Raw genomic sequence first — 26,445 nt, 5'->3', positions numbered from 1 at the left:
TCTATCGACAAAAAATTGTAAGGCACAACCATGATTGAGCTACTTATTATTGAAATTACAGCAACGATCAAAAAAGGAATGACGACTGAATAAGGAATCAAGACAGACTGGAGAATAAATAAAGAATAAATACAAAATAATTAAAGGAACGGAATTAATATCTAATGACTCATGACAAGGTGGGTACTTCTAAAAAAGTCACTTCGCCCACAAGAACTTACTTCATTGTAAAGAATCTAAAGCATTATTCTAGTATAATTAAATCTACTTTTTCCTAAGCAGATATATACAGGGTGTGGTGCAATGAATGGATAATATGATACCTGTAGGTAAAGAACCTTAGGGATGTTAGGAAATATATATTTGATGTCAAGTAAAAGTCAGTCGGTTTTCGAGATATTCGATTTTGAAAATTCAAAACAATTACACTCTTTGCCATTCTTTTATATGGCAGAATAGCAAAAGAAGACATTTTTGCAATCTGTGTTTTAATAGCATACATGAATAGATGCGCTATCTAATGAAATTAATTGGATTATGGGATTTATGGGGTGCATGTTTATATTTTTTTTAATCAAGTTATACCCCATTAAAGCCGAATTTTTTGTTTTGTTTATTTTTTTTCCAAGTTCAATCTAGCGTTGTGTGCAAAATAATATAGTTACTTGAGCCGCAAAGTTAAGAAAATCATACCTGTTTCATTGAGATTCTGATATTTTTTAACTAGCAGTTTTTCAGCATTTATATAATACAAAATGAATTTCAATTACAGTGAATCAAGGCCTAGTTTAATGTAATATTCTTTTTATTTTTAGAAGCTGGAATGAGGCAAGCAGAACAAAGCAATAATTCAGCAGAAAGTAGTAGAGCCTATGGTGGCCACTTTGAACACCTTTTGTGAAACTTAATTCTTAATTCAATGAAATGATATTTTGAAATTGTTATTTTCCCTCGTTTTTTCACACTATTCAACTCAATGAAATAAATCATCATCATAGTTATTAAAAAAAAACGAATTTGGGTAAGAGTTAGATCTTTGTTTAAAAAAGGCGCCACAAAATGAAAAATTACATTCGATAGCTCATCTATCCAGAAATACTATCAAAAAAACAGATTAAAAGAATTTTCCGCGTGCAAGGGATATAATTTTCTTGCATTTTGGATAATGTGCGATTTCCCGCTTAACATAAAACATATTTTTTTGAACCGTTCTCTACACGCAGGTACTATATTATCCATTCATTACGCAATAACCGATATAATGCATCACTTATCTGTATAGAATATAAAAGAAATCTGGCTTACCGTGATTCCATCGGTCGCAAAAACTTTGAAGACATATTCTGCCCTCTCTTCGAAGTCCAATTTTTTCTTCAGAGACAATTCTCCTTTTTTGTTCAGCCCGAATGTTTTCAATACATTCTGATCAGAAACGAAATATTTCAAACTTTGTCCTGGTTTGTTATTGGCTAAGGTACCTATAATCGTTCCTTGTGGTGAAGACTCAAGAGCAGATATAAAAAATACATCGTGCAAGAATTGAATACCATTATTAATACTCTCTTTCGTTACTGTTAGTGTCGAGAGAGCGTATCTGTCAGGATTATCGTCTTGAGTAGCTCTTATAACCAGTGTAGCGGGATGAAATAAAGAATCACTGGTTATATTTTTTGCTAATGTTACTTTTCCAGAATTCCTGTTGATTTTGAAGAGATGATAGTCCAAACCAAGTCCGTTGAAAGTATAATAAACTGGAGCATTAATTCCTTTGTCTTGGTCGAAGGCCTTGATATCTCTCGGTAATATTGTCAGAACAGTACCAACTACAGCATGGCTTTGCACAGTAGCTGTATACCTGTCGTCCAAAAACCGCGGGTTTTGGTCATCAGCATCCATTACGTAAACAGTCAAAACGGTATCAGTCGTTTGGGCAGGTTCTCCATGATCTTGGGCCCTTATATGGACATCAAAAATTTTAAGGGACTCATAGTCGAGTGATTTTTTCAACACTAGCGTTCCTTCTAATTCGTTCTCAAATTCGAAATATTCCGAATGCATACCAGGAATCAACGAATAGCGAATGTTGGAGAAAGGGCCCTGTTGGTCATTATCTACAGCATGAACACCCTGTAACACTCGCGTACCAACGACTGTCACTTCAGATATGTTCAAAACGTATGGTGCGTTTATGAAAATTGGGGAGTTATCGTTTGCATCTGTCACTCTTATATTTATGGGTATCACAAAACCAGGATCCAATGTGTGTAGTCTTTCACAGATTAAATTCACAAACACTGATGATGGTCCCTCGATTCCTTCTTTATCTAGACGCTTCTTCAATGTAAGATTTTTCGATCCAGAGGCTATTTCCACTGGACTATCTTCTTCTTTAAGTCGCAGACCTATGTTACCTCCAGGTTTTGGATCGCCAACTATTCTCACCTGACCTATTATTGTACCTACCGGTTGATCTTCTGAGACAAAAAAGCTTTCTGAAGAAGATCCACTCTCTAAGTAACATCGATTGTCGGCACCCAAATCTGAAAATTTGATGGATTTCATTTCTCGTCATCAACAAATTTTAGAATCATAGTGTCAGTTTCGAAATCAACGAATCAACGAAATTCAAATATTGAAGAATTCATATAAAGAACTACAATCGAAAAAACGGTTTCAGAGTTGTTCGAATTTAAAACAAAATGTTATGGACACCTTACAGTTCACCATTTTGAAACTATGGATATGAAATTTTGCGATTTGGCTGTCATATAAAGCGTGACGAAGCCTATAGATTTTAGTCCATATCGCCATTTCCGAAATTCTTCGAATTTACTAGAATTCCGATCGGCTATGTAACAGTGACTAACAAGACAGTGGCATTAATTGTCGTCTCGTTTTTCATTGGTTAGTTCTGGTTTTGCAATAACAACGCGTGTGAATTTTCCGCAAGAGGTCAGCACCTCGAAACGTCGAACCGAGTAGACGTGTTGAATGATACCGGTGCGATACGTCATTTTTCAAAGAGAAAGTGAAAGAGAAAGTCGAAGTGAAAGTTTACACTAGCGAAGCTACGAAATTTTTGATTCCGTCTGTGAAGTTTGTGTAGGTTGTATACGTGTGTGTTTCATCGAAATTTTAATTCGTTAAAATTTTCGAAGTTGGTGTTCATCTCCAGAGTCCAGATCGGTCTAGATCGTTGGTTCTGCAGCATCAGCATCAGCATCAGGTGAGCTTATTTTTCGTATCTTTTTCCTGATTTTTCTCATAGCGTAGAAAATTTCTGATGAGTCGTTTTGTTTTTATGCATGCGATATATTTTTTTTTTCTGTCTTGAAAAATTTTATTTCAAATTGCTTTGAGTAGCATAGTAATTATTAATTAGATTTCAAAATGTCTGACCATTCGGACTGCGATTCCGTAATGGAAGAAGACGCGCTAGGAATCGCTAATGTCGTGTCCGAACACGATATTTTGAGAAAGGAGAACGCAAGTTTGAAAGCGAGGGTGAATGAGCTAGATAGATGCGTATCTAGCTTGATGGCTGAGATTAAAAATCTCAGGGAGAGGCTCGAGTTGCAGGAGGGAAATAAGGAAAGTCCTAACTAGAAAGCACTCAAACAGAACATTGACATTGTTTTGAAAAATGTCCAAGAAGTGACCTTACCGGTTCAAAAACAGAAGATGGAGGTGGTCAAAACTCTTCAAAACAAAATTTCACCACTCGCCAAAAGAGTGAGAAAGGATAGCTCCTCGTCGAATGAAGACTCGAATAAAAAAGAGTCTTGGAAACCCCAGCCCAACAGAAAACCACTCCAGTGGAGGAGAGGAAAGAAAAAATCCCCCCAGTCACCTTGGTAAGTACGTCAGAATGGACGTCAATTTCCAACGCGTTAATGCGAAACGGCATTAACTATAGCAGAGCGACAACTGTGAAGAACGGAATCAGGGTCGTCCACAAACCGCCGAAAACCACAGAAGGATGACGGACTTCCTTCATAAAATAAATAGGGAGTTTTACACTCTTCAAAGGGAGGAAGAGAAGAAAATCTAAGCGGTAGTGAGATATCTACCGCCGGATGCAGATATCCCGACGATCAAGGACCTCAAGGATCAAGGGATCGTCGATGCTGAGGTCATAAGGATGACCTCAAATATAACAAAGAGGCCGATGCCCTTATTGCTGGTTGAAACCCAGAATAAGGGTATCTTCGAGGTGAGAAGGCTCTACAACATAAACTGTGTTGTTGAACCTAAGAGAATGACGACCGGGCCTGGACAATGTTATCGCTGTCAGCTATATGGACATGACCAAAGTAAGTGCACTTTTCCATGGAGGTGCGTGAAATGCTCCGGTAATCACAGCTCCAAGGAGTGTTTGCTTACCAGGAAGAACGAGGAGCGAAATGCTTCTTGTGTTCTATGTGGAGAGCAAGGACATCCAGCCAGCTACAAGGGATGTAGCGAATGAAAATTGGTCACTAAAAAGACCAAGAGATCGCCAAGATCGAACCAAACCAGCTCGAGGCCAACACAAAATACTCCGAAGCCAGCCCAAAACTCTTCGAAAGTGAAGAAACCCCAGGAAACTGCAACTAAAGCAGTCAAAGAGACGAAGAAACCAGAGAAAAAAAAGGAAAAGGCAAAAACCGTCAAAAAAGCCAAAACCAGGAAAGGAATTTCTGGAATCACTAAGGAACTGGATAAGTTCACGAAAAACCTCCTCAGCACGATGATGCAGAATCTGGAGAAAGAGATTGAAAAGAAGATGCAGCAAATTATTAAGAATATTTAATGGCTGATACGACGATAAAGAACAATCTCATAATCATATCTTGGAACGTCGAAGGATTGAGAGCCCGCAGACCCGAATTCGAAGAACTGATTGAAGAGAAAAGACCGGATGTCATAGCTCTCCAAGAAACATGACTTAATCCCAACGTTCGGATGGAATTTCCCAATTACGATATCTACAGAAATGATAGACCTAACAGCACAGGTGGCGTTGCTATACTGGCTAGAAGGAATATGGATCACCATTTCGACCAAATATTCAATGGTCAAGAAGTAGAAGCAATATCGATTATTGTGAATACCAATAGAGGACAAGTGAAGATTATTTCAACTTATAAATCACCGGATAAGGACATGCTGGAAGAGGATCTACAAGTGCTACTAGAAGGGAGACACCCGAAAATCATAATTGGTGATCTTAACTGCAAATCGCAGGAATGGAATAGTAGAGTGGAAAATACCAACGGGAGAAGATTGAAGATTTTTGCTGAAAAATATAATGCAGTTGTGATAGGACCTGATATACAGGCCTACATACCAAGAGTAAATGGACTACCCGATGTACTGGACATTGTCGTAATGAAAGACATCATCATTAAGAAATCAGCATTGATACAATAGAAGACGGAACTTCAGACCACAATCCCATAGAATTCATAGTGGAACATGGCCCAAGAAACGAAGATGAGACACAAACCAAGGATCGCACAGACTAGGAGAAATATAAGAATTTACTTCAGGAGAAAATCACGGAAATTCCCCAAATAAACACCCGGGAAGAATTAGATGAAGCAGTTGAAAAATTCGAAAATAAAATAGAAGAAGATATCGATTGAAATTTATTCTGGGAGGATTCTGCATTTCTTAATGAACTTTTAGGGTTTTCACTCCCAATCTGAAATCTGAAACAAAATCAATTAAAAATGAAATAAACGATTTGCTCCTGCGTAAATTCTTGCACTAATTTGTCAGGAGCAAATTAACTAGAAAAAATTGTTGCCTGACAATGAACTGAAAATAAATAACGTTGAAATTATAATTCTAAGTGGTAACGTTTCGGAGTCTATATCAGACTCCTTCATCAGACGAAAAATCTATTTTCGAAAATCTTCTGAACTGTGGCTTTTGTTTGACATGTCAATACATAGAAACAGAGACTGCATAGAAACGTTGATTCATTTAATTTAATTACCGGATGACAGTTCCTTCTTTAGTAAATTGATCCAAATATGATCTATTCCTACCGAACAATTTGCCAAATTATTATCTTGATCTAATACAATACATGTAGACTCTTTAATTTTTCGTTTAAAATGGTCTGGTTCCGTCATTAAAATTTTAGTGTTGTCCCAATCCATTATGTGCTCTCCCGTATTAGAACAAATGTGATCTGCGATTTGTGATCGATTAATTTCTCCATTTTTAATATTATTTTTATGTTCAAGTTTTCTTATTTCTAGAGGTCTTGACGTTTCACCTGTATAAGTTTTACCACAAATACGGGGTATGTTGTAAATACAATTTTTTTATTTTTGTTTTTCGTTCAAAGGTTTAGTTTTTGTTAATATAGATCTTAAATCATTTTGCGTTTTATAAACAGTTCGTATGTTGAACTTCGAACCCATTCTTCTTATTTATTCTGAAAGGCCATTAACATAAGTAATTACATTCAATAAATTTGGTTGTTCTTGACGGTTTTTTGGACTTTATCCACTCATAGGCAGAAGAACTCATATGAATAAGAACATCAGGTTGACGATGATTAAAACTATCGCGTGACCACAACTCACTTATGGATCGGAGGCATGAGGCTTCGCACCCAAGACCACATCAAGAGAATACAGGCCACTGAGAATAAACTCCTTAGAATGGCGATGGATGTACCCTGGTTTGTTAGGAACAAACAAATCTACAAGGACTTGGAATGGGAACCAGTTACAGAATTTATGAAGAGAAAGGCGGAAAGGATATTCGACAAAGCCAAACAACATCCAAATGAGGAACTACGAAGATAAGTCGACTACGATCCAACGGAAGAAGCTAGAAGGTCAAGAACCTACCACCGAAGACCGAGAGATCAGTTAAGGATTTTAAGTAACCAAAGATGAGCTTAACCTTAAAAGCTATAGGAAGCATACAACAATCAACACGACTATGATCGTGCGAGAGTCCAGAAACCATAAGAGTCAACTGGTTAATAGGAAAAATGCCCGGAACCTATGAAGAAGCAGTTAAGGGTTTTTAGTGGGTCTCGAGCTCAAGAGAGTGAGAATCTCCACACTGTTCCCCCTCAGGAGAGGGTGTGTTCGTTTGTCTTGCAGATTTTCCCCCTGCTACACCAATAAAAAAAACGCAAGAGGTGCTCAGTCTGGCATGAGGTCTCCCTCTTATGGTACCTGTCCACCTGTGACAAAATAGTCTCGAAAGCAGTCTCTCCGACACAAGTGAATACTTGTATTCTCCGAGTATGAACGTGTCTCAAGTGCTTAGATAAACAACGCCTTGAGATTAATCTCGAAACTTCTCTCGAGGTTTCATCTCAGGTGGACTCTTTTCAATAGACTGAATTATATAATAATTTTATATTAAGTTTATGGTCTCCATATACCTTTTATGCTATATGGATATGGATCGCTGCTTGCAGACTACAGATTTTTTGTCCCCTAAATCAGTATCAGTAGACAATTAATTTTATTCAATAGATCTTCAATTATCACTAGCACATCTTGTTGTTCTAGTTTGCTGAATTATCCAGTATTAATGATTATATTTTCAATTTTTTTATGTTGAATTATTGTAGAGTTCGTGAGTGTAGTTGGAAGAAGTGACTTCAAAACCATGCACGCCAGATAGCCGTCGTCAAAGTATCGAAGGTAAATCTTTCATTTATATATTGCCATTGAATAAAGATGTACAATAAATTACATTACAACAATTGACTCCAGATTAATTTGTCCGCTATTGAAAACGAAATATACTAGATTGGTGCCCCTATATTTTAGTAATATCTTGAAACAAATGCAACAGACTATAGTCAGTTTTTCGTGTAGAATTTCTAAATTCAGTGGCGTATTCCAAGATTTTTTTCAGTCCGCCACTTCAGTGATATAAGATACCTACTAGTTGTTTACTTTTTTTCTCCATATTCCACCTTCTTGTGGGATTCAGAATATATAATGTAATACATCGTGTCTCTAATTATTCCCCCAATAAAAACACTCAAATCTATTTAGGTCAATTCCAAAAGTGCCTAAAAATGACAGAGGATAACGGTTCTGGCCATTATTCATCTTTTATATCGAGGTCACGTTCCATCCATTTTTCCCTACCTCTTACTGTTACAGATTTGCCATTCAATCCCTGCTGAATATACTCTTTTTAGAGAGTAAAATATTATTTGATTGTTTGACACCACCGGCATCCAGTTTCCCCAGTTTCAGTCCTTCGGATACTTCTAGAATGTCTATTGAATTATTAAAAACGGAAAGAGATCTAGCACAAGGCAGTAATGCCTTTTTTTCTTCATTTACATTAATGACCTTATCAGGGATGGAATGGTGAACTATGTGGACGACACCAACATATTGGTTTCTGCAAAGACGCTGCCAGAGGTAACTGAGAAGGCAGGGGCCAGTTTGTCTGGAATCTGAAGTTGGTTCAATAGGAATGAATTGGCACTGAACGCATCAAAGACAAATATAATGGTGTTTAGAACTTAGAATTCCCGAATTACTCCGGATGATAGCATAAAGCTGAATGGTGAGGAATTGAAACCTGTTTCTGAGACAAGATTCCTTGTAGTGCCTATTAATGAGTTCCTAGACTGGAACAATCATGTAGAAAAAACTGGGTTGAGACTGAGTAGCATTGGATATGGAATCAGGCTGGTGTCAAGACATATTGACGAGAAAACATTGAAAATATTGTAGCATGCTAACTTTGAATCTGTACTAAGATATGGGATTGTGTTCTGGGGATACAGGTACAGCATACAACTCCTTTTCATTATATAGAAAAAAACCATAGGAGTAATGAGGCATATAAAATTCAGAGACACCTGCAGGGGTGTTTTCCAGGATATGCAGATTATGACTATATATGGTTTATATATACACTCTGACAAAAAAGTATCCGGAATTTCTCATTTAAATTGCCCGCGTTCAGTATTTTAAAGTATTTGAAGTTTCTGTATATTGGTAGGACTGTCCGTAATTACTAAGCCAAACATGAGCGCGGTGTGTCGACTAGTTTGTTCACGATAGCTGTCGAAACCAGTCGACCTCAGTAGTAATCTGCGAATTTTACAATGGATAAAATATTGAAAAAAGAATTTGTCTCAAATTTTGTGTTTTGAACGGAATTTCGTGTACTGACTCGGTGCGAATGCTGAAAAAGGCTTAAGAGACTCTGTTTTATCGAAAACCCAAGTGTACGAAAAGTACAAAGTCTTTAAAAACGGTCGGGAGATCGTCGAAGATTTGCTTCGTTCAGGACGACCGTCGACCTCTTCAACCAACGATAACGTCGAAAAAATCTAGGAATTTGTGTCAAACTTCTATTTAACTGTTTTGAGACGTTTGCGTGAAAATATTAGCCGTAAACGGCCGGATTTGTGGCAAAACAATTCGTGGATTTTGCATGACGATAACGCACCAACTCATCGAGCCACGATTATTAGCGATTTTAAGACCAAACACTCGATAAATACCATCGACCAGCCACCTTATTCGCCTGATCTAGCTCCGTGTGACTTTTCCTTCTCTTCAGACTGAAATTACCGCTCCGGGAAACCGGATTTGACTCCATAGACGCCATAAAAGAAAATTCGCAGAAGCAGCTGAAGGCCAGCCCTGAAAGCGCCTATAAAATTTTTTTCATGATTGCAAAAAAAATATTTGTGCGTTTTATTTCGAATTTCCGGGGACTTTTTTGTCAGAGTACTATTTGAGTGTCTAATGTTCTTTTTCAGGCACCAGGTTGAGTTTAGTTCCAACTATACTCCATTCACATTTATTTTAGCAGTCGGTTGGCCATGAAATAATTTTCCCAAGTTTTTGTAACTAGAATGGAGTAAGGTTGGCACTCATGAAAATGTCGGTAATGTCATAACGCCGTTGCCACAACTAATATCAATTTTTATTACGAAAATGCCGAAAGTGATTGAAAAAAAAACACAGGGTTTCAGGAAGTGCTATTTAGAATTAAGGTCCGCTCATTCAAATATCCATACCCTGATATTCTAAAATCCACAATACGTCAGACGGTAGCGAACATATTCAATGTAAGAGAATTTATATAATGTTTCATCTGAATCTAAACGACTTTTATTTCAGCTTAATATTTCCACAATCAGAAATATTGTGAATGAAGAGGATGACAAAGAATTTCTTTCTATCTGGAGACCCAAAAAAGTGGTGGCATTTGAGAATTTTATGTTTGAGAGAATTAATGCGAAAAGTTTACTATAGGATTTTCGATGAATGTCATCGTAGAATAAGTTCCCGAAAATTGATTTTTCTATTTTTCATTTGACTTGTCCTATACCAATAAATACCTATTTATTATTATTATTATATCGATGTATTCAGATTAACAGCCACAAATACGCGACAGTTGTCTTGCTAATTGTTTATTCATGTGAAATGTTTGTTCAACGGTGAAGTTCATCTTGACTTGAAACTTCCGTTGATTACTTTTACTTATATTAATGCAAGATGATTTTTGTTGAAGAATTTAACATACTTGTAATTATCTGTTAATTTCTTCAGGAGATACCCATTCCAACCATTGCATCCATATGCATTTTATCTTTGGGTCAATATTTTTGAAATCTACAATTTATGTAACATATTCAAACTTCAGCCAAAGAAGATAACGAACATTAACTCTCCTCAAGCTAATGCATATTATGATATTATACTTATCTCTTGTATTTTCCATGCATATAACTGGATTTGATATGCCTTCAATCAGTTTGTATAAACTTCAATTATGTTCGTCACATATTTTCCGAAGAGATACGACATTGTGATAAAACCAGAGATATACAAGATATATTTCTGGATGAAATACGTAATAACTGAAACTTTTACGTAGAACGGGCAACATAGCGTTGATTTAAAATCCAAAAATGTTTTGACAAGCGCCATAACCCCACGTTTTCGTACTATACAGAGTGAAATGTGTCAAATTTCCATGGCCAACCGACTGCTAAAATAAGAGTGAATGGAGTATATGTCTATGGATGTAATACAAGGATGACGAACCTCATTTATCCTTCTCATCGGCTTACAAGTACAGAAAAAGGTCAATATTATATGTGAATGAAACTTTACAATAAACTACCTTTTACATGCAGATTATTTAGCCTGATAAAATTCAAATATGCTATAAAGAAACTCTTGATCCAACAGGAACCATATTCACTTGGCGATTTTTTGAATTGTAACAACTTGTGACTGTTTGTTTGAATTGTGTGGTATTGACATCATTTCATTCTTCTCTGTGTAATTGTACTTCGAGATGATTTGAAATAAAGTAGTTATTTATCTATTTATTTATTTATTTAATAAGGGTTTGAAATTAAACAAAAACTATTTTGATGTACCTTTCATTCTCAATACTTTCATTGCTTTCTTAAGGGTGAAACTCAATCATAAAGTAAAGTAAGACTAACTTTAAGCCTTGAAGTCTGGCTTAAGTGAATTAAAATTCAAGGATTTAAAAGGACATTCGAATAATTCGGTAAATTCAGGTTATTAGGTTATTAATGTCAGCGATTATTAACAGCTCCCTTCTCTCGCACGTTAATATTCGAGATCATTAATCGCTCAATTAATAAAAATAATTTACAGAGAAAGTTCATTGTCGAAAACTCCAACATGCAAATTTTCAGCACAAAATGATTATTTTTAAGTTTTCCATGAACATCTAATGAGCCTTTGCAGTGAATCCTGTATAATATTAACCTTCAGAATATGAGCATTTAGATCTGACTCATTCTGTATATGAAGATATTACCTTGTAATTCAAGTGAAATATGATGATTATTCAATTCTGCTTAATTTGAGATGATTTCTTACAGTAGCATGAAAAAGCTCGAAACAAATTCATTTTGTGAAAACTGAATACTCTTCTTATATATATATATAGTCATTTTAACCCTTTTTACCCATTGGGTGTAGGGTGTTGTGTGGCCTCTACATCTGAATATATTCCCTCCATTTCTTTCTATCCAATGATATGCGTCTAGCTTCCGGAATATTCGTTCCCCTCTTATTCAATATCTCCGCAATGACTTGTCCCCAACTTCTTTCTCTCTGGTCTTCCTCGTCTCCTCTTTCTGACATCTTTGGCATCCCAAATTCTCCTCGTCATTGTATCCTCCTCCATTCTATTCAAGTGTCCCCACCATTCCAGTTGTCTCCTCTCAATAAATTCTTCTAAAGATTCCACTTGCAAATCCTCTCTAATTGATTCATTCCTTATCCTGTCTTTTCTAGTCACTCCCATTACTCTCCTTAAGTATTTCATTTCAATAGCCTGCAATCTTGACTTTTCTCTCAAGTTCAGGTTCCATGTTTCACATCCATAAGTCAAAGTTGGTCTGTAGATCGATTTATACACTTTGAGCTTTGTTGACTTTGATACTTCTCTCTTATTTATAATGCCTCACCTCATGGCGTGGTATAGTTTGTTTGTCTTTATTATTCTATTGTCGATTTCATTGACCCGTCCCCCGTGCTGTTCAAAAATAACTCCCAGATATTTATATCTGTCTACCTGTTCGATTTTTTGTCCTCCCAAATACACTTCTATTCTTCTTTCCTGTCTTGCCACCGCCATTACCTTTGTTTTCCCTCTATTCATCTTCATTCCATACTCCGATATAACCTCATCCCAGATATTCAAGTTCTGTTGTAATTCTTCTTCACTTTTAGCCAATATTACTACGTCATCTGCAAACACTAGCTCCGAAACACATACCCTTTCCATTCTATGAAAACCCACTGTAACCTTTTTAGTTTTTTGTCTGCTTTTCTCTATTATATCGTCCATAAGGGTTATGAACAATAGTGGGCTCAATCCTCCTCCCTGCCTCAGTCCTCTTATCGTCGTGAAACTCTCTGAAATTCTTCCCTTCAGTATAATCTGGTTCACGGTATTTTCGTACAACTTCTTTATCAAGCTGATCATCTTTTCACTGACTCCTCTCCTTCTTAACGCATGCCACACTGTCTCCCGTATCACCCTGTCAAAAGCTTTCTCTATATCTACAAAAGGCAGGTAGAGAACCTCATCTGTTCCCAAAGTCCGCCTCATCAATTCTTTCAAACTGAAAATATGGTCTTGTACGCTGTGATTCTTCCTAAATCCACTTTGAGATTTCAACAACTTGCTCTCTATCTTCTTTCTAATTCTGTTCTCTAATATCTTTTCATAAATCTTCCTTACTGTGCTGAGCAACGTGATTCCCCTGTAGTTTTTGCACTCTTTGTTGTCTCCGCCCTTGTATATTGGTACCAGTAACCCTACTTCCCATTCCTTTGGTATTTCTTCAGACTGCCAAACTCTTCGAATAATCCTCCAAAGTATTTCAAATCCTCTATCACCCATACCCCTCAACATTTCCACACTTATTCTATCTCTCCCTGGTGATTTACCCAATTTCATACTCTTCAGTGCCTGTATCAATTCTTCTTTCTCTATTTCTGCCTCTTCCTCCTCTTGAATGTCTCCCTCGTTCACCAATGTATCATCTGTTTCTTCTTCCACTCCCAGTAAATCCTCGAAATATTCTTTCCATCTCTGTAAAACTTTTTCTTCATCCCTTATTATATTTCCCTTCTCATCCTTGATATTAAAAGTTAACTCTGTCGCGTTTCTCCCTTTCATGCTCTTCATTGCGGTATAGAATAATTTTTGGTTCTTCCTGCTATCCAGCTCCAATCTATTGCCAAATTCTTCCCAGCTCTTTCGCTTCGCCTCTTGTATCAGCTCTTTCACTTTCTTCCTCTGTGCTCTATATTCCTCCATTATTGTTGCATTTCTCGCTTGCAGAATACTCTTCTTTCAATATTCAAATCTAAACAATCGATAGGAAAATTGGCGCATTTGAATATCTCCAGCTGGCCTCCCGCGACGATCAGAACACTAACTTGTCGGCTTTCTCTTTTCTTTTTCGAATAAAAACAATCGTCATCTTGACATATCTGATTTACGACAAAAGTTCGCTTGCTTTCGGGAAGCAAAGATTACTTCATCAGAACGAATGAGAACAAATTAAGTAGTAAATATTGGCATTAAAATTTTTCAAAAATTGAGAATGTTCGAAATGTCTCAGCAATAAGAGCCTATTTCACCAAAAGTGATTACCTCTGTATTTAAAATTCAAACAAACTCTTTTCAACATTAATAATTGCTTTTTTTCATTCCATCGCTGATTGTTTTTGACTTTTTTTTTACATGTATGGTTCATGTCTGAAGAGGGGTAATAAAATATAAAATTCTCATTCTTATTTTTATGGGCTGAAAGACCCTAGGTCGATGGCCATTTGTTTAAAGACTATATTTATATATTATATAATATATATTTATATAGTTAACAGAACTAAGAGCCTTTTCTTTTTAATATCTGCTAGGTTAAGGGTGTAGTGACTCAGGTATCTGATGTAATAAATGTGAACTCTTTTTTCTTTACCGAGCTTTCGCAATCAATTTATTGCATCCTCAGGGTTTCTAAAAAATACAGATATACAACAAGTTGTCAAACATAAAGGAGTCGGTTCTCACCGAAAACGAGATTTTTCTAATAAAACATATTGAGAACTTCGTCCAACGAAACATACAAGGTCGCGTACAGGAATGTCTTTGATACACATATACAAAACTAACATCTAAATATCCAATATTACACTGTGATGCACTATGATTAATCATTACTTAATTGTTTTTCATGTTAAAATATAACGATGACAAGTTGAGTCGACGTGTCACTATCCTGTCACTCATCTAATGGACCGTCATAGAATTCATTTTCTTTTTCTTTTTCAAGTAAATAGCTGTAAATATTGCTGAGTTTTTGTATGTCCGATTTCTTGTTTATAGTGTATTCACCCTTTTTGATTTCTATCATTTCATGTATTAATCTTTTGTGATAATTTTTTTCCATTTTAAGTATTTTTACGTTTTCAAGATCAATTTGATGGTCCAAGTTATTAGCATGTATTGCCAGTGCACATCGATCCTTGTTTTTTCTGATGTCTGATCTGTGTAGGGATATTCTGCTTTTAACCCATTGGGATGTTTGGCCAACATACACACCCCGACATATATTCGACATCCGACATATATTTATATATATATTTTTTTTTTCACACCATTCGTGGAGGTTTTCAGAACCACTCGGGCGCAAACGCCAAAAGTAATTCTGTTCGTTAGTGAGGATAAAGCACCTTTCGTACGATGTTGACTGTACCGAGTATCTTTGCTTGGATGCTTTCTGCATCCACAACAGGGTGTTCTTTGGCAGATTGAGTTCCTTCAGATGTTGTGTTGTTTTACGATGCACGAGACAATTTGTGCTAATTGATATATATATTATATATTTTTTTTTTGTAATCACCTACATGCGGGCTGGTTACCAAGAAGACCGAGCTCATTCGAAGCCAAGGTTCATCTCAGTGACTGGTAAGGAATCTTCGAACCATTCGGGCGGTCGCCAAAATGACCTCCTTCTGTGCCTGGCTGATAAGGTAGGTACTTAATTGTAGACGTCTCGTGTTCTCTGTCATATGACTCTCTACCAAACCATTCACGGATATTATTAATGGGAGAATCGAAGTTTTCTTTAACCTGTAGATCTCTTTCAGTTCGAATGCGAGATCCTGGTACTTAGTCAGCTTTTCCGTATAAGCTCTGGAGATATTCTCGTCTGCGGACACTGTGACATCTATTATGGACACAGATTTTTCAGCCTTATCAAACAACACAATCAGGTCGATTCTGTTCGCATCTTGTTATAACATTGCTAAATCTACAACATTGTTATAATTATAAAATATACCAATATGACTGAGCGAACGAATATTCTGTTTCACCGTTTTACGCAAGATTGGTTATGAGTTTTGGCCATAGCAATATTGTTGAAAAATAATCGAATGTTTGAGCTGACAACACTGTTTTGAAGGGTAAGATTCTCATTTCATAGAAAAGAACATGTAATTCTATAATTGTTCTATGGAAAAGAAGAATAAGTTGTGTTTAATCGAAGAGTATCATCAATTGATACTCTTTGGTTTAATGTTTTATTCGGTATTTGAATTGTGAGTTTTTGGTTGAACTGTGCATCATGTCTGGAAATGAGAAAACAACAAGAAATCAGATGGAATTGATTTGATAATCAATCTCCTAGAAATTCTCTATGGATTTTCACCCACTTGTAGGTAAAAAGGAACTGTATTTTTACTGGTCGGTTCCTTAACCAATCCATTCAACTCTTCTTTCCTTATTCCTCATTCTTTCCTTATCAGGCAATTCAAATGAATTACTGGTATCCCTTATATATCGAAATTGTAGTCTCAAATTTTCGCTATAAATGAAAAGTTCAAGTGAAGGTTTCCAAAAAGTTACTAAAACGAAGCATGTTTATAATGACTTGCCTATTCTCTAAATTTCTAACGCTTGGAAGAAATGTAAAAACAAGAGGTTCACTGCCATTTTCAACTTTGTTATGAAATAGCAAGTACTTAAATGATGTTGCTGATATAGCAAACTGAAATAACAAGATCTTCTAGAAATTGACAGATCATATTGCTCAAAATCAATGATTAGAATACCAGTTTTTCAAACTTTGCTGTGATAGCAATATCTTTTCTATAACCATATTACTATTTCCAAACAGAATCGACCTGAATGTCCGGGCGGTTGTGTGGTACTGCTCTATCCGTGACAATAGTCGTGTCCCAGTACAATTTAAAATTTTCATTTTCTAGGACACTGCATGGTTGGTAAGTATAAAGGTTCCCTTCCTCGTGCATCAAAGCTGTCCTTTTCGCGAGTTCCCTATGAAAAATTTTTGCCATCGCATTATGGCGTTCCATATAGTCCCTAGGAGCTAAAATTGGGCAAGAGGATGTGACATGTTGCACTGTTTCCAGTGATTTGGAGCATTTTCGGCAGACGTCAGTAGGAATATTACGATTAGTAATCCTCTTGATATATGCACGTGTTGGTATGACTTGATCCTGGACAGCTACTATTCTTCCTTCCGTCTCCGGAAAAAGGTACCCTGCTTTGAGGTAAGTAAGCGATTCTGACCTCAGGATACTGTCTGATTTTAAATTCCCAGGGTATCTACCGTGCAGTGCCTTGCTGTGCCACTCCTCCGAGAGCTGCTCAAGTGTCTGTTCCCTGAGGTTTATGGTAGGTTTCGGTTTCGCGAGCTGCAGTGCCGAGGACTCATCTGCCTGACATATGGTCTCATAAAAAGGTAAGTTTTTAGACCTGAAATATTTTCTCATTTCTAACACCATCTTGTTATGTGTTATTTGTATATTTTGCAGTCCCCTGCCTCCGTCCTGCCTAGGTATATAGAGCCTACTCACCGAGGAATGGGGATGATGAACACCAAATCTAGTCAGCAGCTTTCTTGTCTGTACATCCACTGCCTGCAGCTCCGTAGACGTCCAGCGCACAACTCCGAATGAATAGCTGATACAAGGTAAGGCCCATATATTAATCGAAGTGAAGAGTGCCTTGGAATTTAATTTAGCCTTCAGTAGACTTCTGATTCTGGCAAAGTATTTAGTCTTCAATGTTTCTTTCACTTCAGCTGTCTTGAAGTCGAGGGCCTGCTGCACACCCAGGTACTTGTACCCTTCTTGTGGTTTTAAGCATGCTATTCTAGAGCCATCCCACAGTTTTACCTCGTCTCCTTCTATGATCCCGCCCCTTCTCACATTCAGAACCGCACACTTTGCCAAACCCATCTCCATTCCTATTGTTCTGCTAAAGGAGGATACTATCTCCAACAGTCTTCTCATCTGGTCTTCAGTGGCCGCGAAAAGTTTCAGGTCGTCCATATAGAGTTGGTGGCTGACTTTCAATTTCCGGACCTTATCTAGGACGTATCCATACCCAGATTTGTTCAGTAACCCACTCAGCATATTTAACGCCAAACAAAACCAGAGTGGGCTTAGAGTATCGCCCTGAAAAATTCCGCATTTGATCGGTATCTCTCGTTCTGTTAGCTCCGTTCTTCGTTTCAATGAGTAATGTCGTTCGTAGAGACGCAAAACCCTCAATAGCCAAGAATGGGGCACCGAATCGAAGGCCCCTTTGTAGTCGATCCAGGCGATAGATATATTTCGGAGTTTAGTTTTCGCCTGCCGGGTAATGATCTGATCGACAACCAGTAATTCCTTGCAGCCTTTCGCGTCACTGCAGCACCCGTTCTGTTCGTGCGCCAAAATATTGTGCCTGCTCACATGCTTCCAAATATGCGAGGTTAGGGTACCTGTCAGGATCTTATATACGGTTGGGAGACATGTTATCGGGCGGTAATTTTTAGGGTTGGATGTTACGCCCCCTTTCGGAATCATCATGGTGATGCCTTGTGTGAGGGATTCCGGGATCACCTCAGGGTCGCGTAATGCTCTCTGAAAAAGGGTTGCCAGAGCTTGATGGGTGCTCGAAAAATGTTTCCACCAATAATTTTGTATCTTGTCCGGTCCCGGCGCAGCCCAGTTGTTCGTTTTTTTAAGAACATACACAATCAGGTCGATTCTGTTTGGAAATAGTAATATGGTTATAGAAAAGATATTGCTATCACAGCAAAGTTTGAAAAACTGGTATTCTAATCATTGATTTTGAGCAATATGATCTGTCAATTTCTAGAAGATCTTGTTATTTCAGTTTGCTATATCAGCAACATCATTTAAGTACTTGCTATTTCATAACTAAGTTGAAAATGGCAGTGAATCTCTTGTTTTTACATTTCTTCCAAGCGTTAGAAATTTAGAAAATAGGCAAGTAATTATAAACCCCAGTCAACCAGAAATGTAACAGTAAGTCGCAGGGAGTACCCAAAAATATCGCATTGAAGCGCTTCTTTGAGAAGTTTCATGGATGTACTTAAGATTTCACATTGTGGACATTAATGTCCGCATATTGTTAAGTTTGCGAAGTCCTCAACTTTAGATCCCTAGTGGTTGCATGTAACATCATATCGAGATGTTTCGATGAAATAAACATAGCTACTATTATGCGACTTCTCTCTATTGATATTTTTGAGATATTGAATCTGTGATATTTTTAGAACATGAAATGATGTGTTGTGAATAAATTTCGATTAACTCTACCCAGCGACTTCTCTAAGAAAAACTTTCAGTAACTGTCTGAAATGTTCTATTTATCAGCACGTGGTCTCGAGGTTAACTCATAACCTAACTCTCGCTATGCAAAACGTGGTGTGACGTGTTTCGTTTTGTGAATGCGTTGTGTTGAGAGAATGAACAAAAAAAATCTTCATGAATGAATTTTTAGAATAATTTTTTCAACCGAGCTGTTCTATTATTAAATTTAAGTTAAGTGTGACTTGACGTTGATTGATTAATTAACGTGCAGTAAAAGGTGAGTAGTTATATAACCTATTGAAATAATGACTACATCATGATCACTTCTTGGCCCTCTTATCCTCCCCATTTTTGCACCTTTGTAACGTTCAACTTTCAACATACCTCATATGAATTTGGGTGATTATTAAGTCATAAGTGACATTCACAACCTCCAAAATCAAACTTGGAATTGATTTGAATCATCGATAGAACTTCAAATTATTATTTTAGATACTGTGCTGGAAAAAATCACCTTTTACTGTTGTTCGATTTTTCATGACACTCAATTTATTACTATCAATACAGCTCTGATTTTTTCTTCTTCAGCTGGACCATGCCGTTCCTGAAGTGGAATGAAGATTTATAACAAGATATACGTTCTTTATGTTATATATTTGGATTTGTATGAAACAAATTAATCTTGAATAAAAAGATATCTGTAATTCATATAGATGTTCAATTTCCCTTTTGAGGATGAGAGCAGAATGCGAAATATATGTAGTAAAGAGTAAACACAGGGTAAAAATGAGGCGTTCAGAGCTGAAGAGGCCCAAGCTACAATTCTTCTGAAATTGAGTTTACGAGTATATAAAATTTTGATTCATTTTTAGGCAGTTCTTACTGTTAATTCAATTTCAGAAAAATTGTAGCTTGGGTCACTTTTGCTCGGAACGCCTCGAATATAGAGTGCAAATTGATTGCCACGATGGTAATTATCAAATTGAACATGAATATAACTTCAATAGAGGATACACTTTGGTAGTTTATTCTGTCAAAATAATCGTTCCAAAAACCTCCAAAATGAGAAGGCGCAATGTTGCTGTCTATGGTGCTTATTTTACAGCTACTATGTGATGTACTGGGTAATTACCCGCGATATGCGATGTTGCGGACATTAAGCACTCTCCAGTAATAACTGGTGGCCTTTTTTTAAATCAACATTGTGAAGTCGCATTTCCACTGTGGTAATTCCCAACAACTTCCCTGTGACTGAAACTGGTTGACTGGGACATGCTTCGTTTTAGTAACTTTCTGAAAACCTTCACTTCAACTTTTCATTTATAGCGAAAATATGAGACTACAATTTCGATATATTAGGCACACCAGTAATTCATTTAAATTGCCTGATGAAAAGTTTCTGGAACTGTTTCGCTTGAATAAGGAAAGAAGAGTTGAATGGATTGGTTGAGGAACCGACCAGTAAAAAAACAGTTCCTTTTTACCTACAAGTGGGTGAAAATCCATAGAGAATTTCTAGGAGATTTATTATCAAATCAATTCCATCTGATTTTTTGTTGTTTTCTTATTTCCAGACATGATGCACCGTTCAACCAAAAACTCACAATCCAAATACCGAATGAAACATTAAACCAAAGAGTATCAAGTGATGATACTCTTTGATTAAACACAACTTATTCCTCTTTTCCATAGAACAATTATAGAATTACATGTTCTTTTCTATGAAATGAGAATCTTACCCTTCAAAACAGTGTTGTCAGCTCAAACATTCGATTATTTTTCAACAATATTGCTATGACCAAAACTCATAACCAATCTTGCGTAAAACGGTGAAACAGAATATTCGTTCGCTCAGTCATATTGCTATATTTTATAATTATAACAATGTTGTAGATTTAGCAATGTTATAACAAGATGCGAACAGAATCGACCTGAATATCAGCGCAAGTGATTTCTATGTTCTCCATCCTGTATCTCCAACTTTCAGTCTCCGCGTCCTTTATCCAGCCTGTTTTCTCATCGTGTTGTTTTTCTTTACCCCATATTGCTTGCCAGTACTCATACATTTCCTCTGTCTTTGGAGGTTCTCCTTCCACTGTTCGATCGTTTTCCAAACTCCTGAAAAACTGTTTTTGGTTTTTGTGAAACAGTTGATTATTCTGGTATCTTTTTACTCTTTCATTGTATTTTTTGATACGGACTCATTATTCAGGTATGTATGTAATGATCCGATTTTCTTTCTGATCTTATTTATATTTCTCTCTAGACGAGTTTTCCATGGGGGTGACTGATTCAGTGGCCTTGTGTGTGCTTGTATTATAGGTCTGCCCATTTCCTCACACACAGTGACTGCGCCTGCGTACACAATATCGACTATGTCTCTGAGCGTGGAGGTGTTAGATATACGTTTTCCCATCATTGTGTCTACCATGCCAACCTTTCTCAGCATCTCACGCGAGCCCTTCATCCTGGGGATCTTTGGTCTATCTCCAGAATTCATTCCCGAATAACAGAGGATATTTCTTTCTAATGCTTGCTTTAATTGTTCGTCTGATGGATCGGTAGCGTCAGTTGTCAAGTAATCGTCCTCTTGGTGCACTTCCTGTTCCTCGGGTGGTTCTTGTTCGTTTACCTGTATTGCTCCCAGCGGCCAAATACTTTCTTGTATAGATGCCAGTTCAACGCTAGAGAACTTCTCATTTTCCAACATCCGTCGCACTCTATTCGCCAATAGAGTTGCGTACAGTTGTTTATCCGGCATAAGATCATTCCAGGTTTCGGTCAAAACTTGGCGATAATTTCTTCCAGCTGTTTCTTCCATATTCTTAGCAATGTAGTGAGCACGTAAAAGTATGACGTTATATTTAACACAGAGACACTCCAGTTTCACTGAAGTTCATATGAGTAATCGATATAAATCGGCGAATATTTAAACCAGTTAAGTCTAATCTTGGTTCGTGTCCTTGGTGAAATAAATAAGAATAAATTGAGTACTAAATAATGAGCTCAGTTGTAAAATTTGTTCTACCAACTTTACGGTAACTTCACTCGGCCAAAAATATGAGAATTTCTGGTTTCATATTCACAGATTTACACATTTGCTTCTGGTGATTTGAATGTTATTTGATGGTAAACTTAGCCTTCCTTCAGAAAGATATTAGTGGTTGCAGTCGAGTAGGAAAGTTATCAATGCATAGAGGAAGTGACATGACTGTCACTATCATTGTATGTGTCTACCTTTCACCTGACGCGACGGTAGATCATATAATTGTGTGTACAATATGGAATCTAATAAGGCTAATTAATTCGGTTATCATTTTAGTTGACTTTAACCTCACACGTTTCATATGGATCGATGATTTATTTAATAACAATTTAATTCGTATCAATGTGACTGATGGGCAAACGGAACCAGTTGATTTGTTTCCGCTTTTGGGCTTCCTTCACTTCGACTCAGCGAGATAACCTAGACTGAAATGAATGCCACATGAATAGTGAGGGAGAACTGACAGGGCCGGATTAAGATCACTTGGCGGCCGGGGCACAAGATATTTTTTCGCCCCCCCCATATTACAAAAATGATCATTTAATACAAAAGGAGCAGAGATATTTTCATAATGAAGTTTATTCCATCGAAAAGTAACAGCCAGCAAAAATTATGAAGAAATACGGACATATAATACATGTAGTTGGAAAAAAAGGTGAATTGAAAAAACTTATATATGAACTAGGTATCGCTGAGTCAAAAACTAAGAGTAAACCATTGTTAAGAATGCATAAGACAGTTCAATATCCGCAAAAAAATCCTACAAAATTTAATATGTTTTCATACAGCCGTTTTATTTGTGTTTCACGAGACTGAATTCTTGAAAACAATCGCGATTTTATTTTTATTCGCTATAATATCGAAAAAATTAAATTTTTCCCCCCACTTTTCAGCATTTGGACTTAAGGAATGAAAATACATATTCTCAAAATTTCTGCAGGTCTTCCTATTTCCTCCCGAACATCTAATTTAAAATGTTTGCTATTAAATCTTCGTTTATGACTCATTGTTCCCAAAATAATTCTATCAAACTCCCTCGTTCCGCCCTGCACTTTGCTACTGGGTCATTTCAACTTGTTCGTCAGTCGTACTCACTAACGAACATTCAAAATACTCGTCCACAGACCAAGTGTTATTTCCTTTTGCGTTTAAAACTGACAACTATCGGATCGCTCCGAACGACGCAGGCGTTCAGTTCGCAATACGTCCACACCATAGACATAGAGACATGGACTGAGCAATGTCAGCATGAAATTGGCTTTTTTTATAGAAAGAGAGAAATGATCGTCGTGAATTTACCTGTCTCTTTTTTGTTCACATAGAGGTGAGTGTAGACCAATCAAAATTCTAGAAAGAGACAACTGCATTCCCGACGTGCGTTTCTCTCTGTCACTTTTTTTGACCGTATTTCATGCATAGATGGAATGGGAAGGCACAGTCCATGTCTATATGTCTATGGTCCACACTGACAAATCGACGACGAAAGTCATAAAATTGTATGGAATTTTCATCGACATTGCACAAACAGTTTTTCAGTGAGTACGCGCCTAAACATAATGAAAAATTCAAGAATATTCAATTAAATAAAACGTTTCTCACAATTTTCAGACAAAAAAGTGGCGTTGTTATGAAAAACAACATATTTTAAAAATATGTATCGCAAAATGAACCCCGCAACCTGGAAAGCGTCGAATGGAGGTCGCTATTCACTTGGGGGTATCAAAATTTTTAAAGAATTTAGTTAACAGTTGAATTGAGCTTTGCGCCTTTGTGCTCGCTCCACTTGGTCTAAGCACTCTTATTCCGTTTACTTATTATCTATATTAAATTTCATTGGATGGTGTTCATTGTGTAAAGTGTTTTATTGTTTCTGTTTTTATATTTCTAATAGTACTGTCGATTTACATCATAATAAATTTCATTGTGTAAAACACTTTACACAATGAACACCATCCAATGAAATTTATTACTATTAGAAATATAAAAACAGAAACAATAAAATAAAATCACATGCCTGGCATTGCGGCATTCACAGAAGCGTCTATTTCCATACCGCAAAAATTCGTTTTCGATGCGTGCGCTTTCTATTCACCCTGTAATGCTGACTCTTCACAATATTCCAGAGTGAATAGAATGCGCGGGGAAATAGGCAACGGTTCGTTTGGGAAGTACATGGATACTACTTATATGACGACTATTATCGATCGAAACCGTATGTTTCTATTATTTGGAATCGGTTTTCTCAATGTCGGTGATTTCCGTATTTAGATACTGCTACTAACAATGAATTCGCCCCCAATATTGAATTCGCCCTGGGAAATTAATTGCCTTTTTTGCCCTGGGGTTAATCCGGCCCTGAGAACTGAGAATGCCTTAGTGGCACAAGATGAATTAAATATCAAACTCAGTTGATGTTGGTTTCCACTTGTTTCCGAAGATTAGCATCAGTATTGATAATTATAGGTGTTCTGAAGTAATTACCTGAAACAAAATTGAGACCGCAGAAAATCGATACAGGCCATGTGAAAAAATTTGAATACTGTCCATAATAATCAAGTCACCCACTTCACTGCTTTTTGTTGCTATTTTTACACTTGAAAAACTGTAATATTCCTTTGTATTAGATCAACAAAATATATTTTTCCCAGAATTAATCAAATAAATATGAGAATTATTTCAGACATTCTAAGGCATTCAGTACCTTTTTAATTTTGGAAAGTTAACAATATTCACATTCAATTCGATAATTAAAAAGAAGAGTGGATTTATTAGCACTGTGCTTACTGCTTCTAATTAAAAACTTCTCAAAAAGAACAGTTCAGTAGAAGTGATAATGACGTGGAAATAACTGAAAGAGTTCTTTTCAACACTTTCAGCACAGCATATGCATTCTGTATTTTGTATTTTTTCATATCAGTATAAGACTCACCCAGTGGTGAGACTCTCACAAATAGTTTTACAGTAGATTCTAGAGGAAAAAAAAAAATACTGTTTTCTTATACCATTTTTTCCGATTCGGTTCGGTTCAAGAGCTGCAGGCTGTTGAAAAACCATAAAAAAATTTGATTTTAGTTTTATCTCACAAACGGTTTTATCCAATGAAATGCATGGAGAATGCTCATAGGTAAGCACAACAGATTTAAATTTCGTCAAAGTATAGCCTATATGTATACAGGGTGTTCCTAAATTGAACGTACAAACGAAAAGGGGAGATTCCTTAAGTAAGTTTAGGAAAAAAGTCCCATAAACATGGGGTCGCAAACGTTTCGTTTTCGAGATACAGAGTGTTGAAGTTTGAATTTTTTTCAAGTTTTTTTCTCATAGTATCTACACTTCACAAGATATTCAACTGAAATTTGGCATAGATATTACATTTTAGAGTTCTCACCACGTGACATGGCAATATCGATAGAAGATCTACAGGGTGATATTTTTTCTGGAACACTGCCACCTGTTCTTCTGCAGAACTTTTTTTTGGTGAGCAACTGTTAATTTGAAAAAAAGTAGAAAAAAGCTTTGTTCTTATACTAAACTTTTCGGTCTCTTGTAGTTTTGTCGTATCTACCAACGATTTCGATAAAAAAAATTTTGAACGATTTTCTCGAAATTCTCGTAACTATGATAGGAAGGCCAGTTTGTAATCTGTGGTGAATGAATTCAGTGCCAGTTTTGACACATCAAATTATTGAACGTTTGTTTTTTTAAAAAGTGAAGGTGGGTGCATTTGTGGCTATTTATTTTTTTGAATGTAGTTAGACTACTATTTTCATTACGATTTTTATGACTGTCACAACAATATTTGATCAGAAATTAGAACCTCTACACATTTCAATATCAAAACATGCCGAATTTCACGAATTCCGAAATTAACAGTTGCTCACCAAAAAAAAGTTCTGCAGGTGGCAGTGTTCCAGAAAAAATATCATCCTGTAGATCTTCTATCGAAATTGCCATGTCACTTGGTGAGAACTCTAAAATGTAATATCTATGCCAAATTTCAGTTGAATATCTTGTGAAGTGTAGATACTATGAGATAAAAACTTGAAAAAAATTCAAACTTCAACACTCTGTATCTCGAAAACGAAACGTTTGCGACCCCATGTTTATGGGACTTTTTTTTCTTAAACTCAGTTAAGGAATCTTCCCTTTTCGTTTGTACGTTCAATTTAGGAACATCCTGTATAAAAACATTAGTTTTTGTTTCAGTCAAAAAGACCTAGTACTTCGGATTTTATATATAGCCCCGTGAATATT

The 26,445-nt window shown here is 36.5% G+C and overlaps 1 protein-coding gene across 1 annotated transcript in view; it reads right to left on the bottom strand.

Annotated features, from left to right (window-relative positions):
- The window catches only part of LOC123311114 (protocadherin-16), a 162,378-nt gene that overhangs the window by 69,742 nt on the left and 66,191 nt on the right, over nt 1–26,445 (bottom strand). Inside the window, exon 3 of the mRNA XM_044894901.1 lies at nt 1,306–2,540. Coding sequence (XP_044750836.1) covers nt 1,306–2,540 — 1,235 coding nt within the window. The remainder of the gene's footprint in view (nt 1–1,305; nt 2,541–26,445) is intronic.

This window comes from Coccinella septempunctata, chromosome 4, assembly GCF_907165205.1.
Source record: "Coccinella septempunctata chromosome 4, icCocSept1.1, whole genome shotgun sequence".
NCBI classification, from domain to species: Eukaryota; Metazoa; Arthropoda; class Insecta; order Coleoptera; family Coccinellidae; genus Coccinella; species Coccinella septempunctata.
Note: the sequence above shows the minus strand (reverse complement) of the source record. Positions and strands in the feature narration are given on the sequence as shown.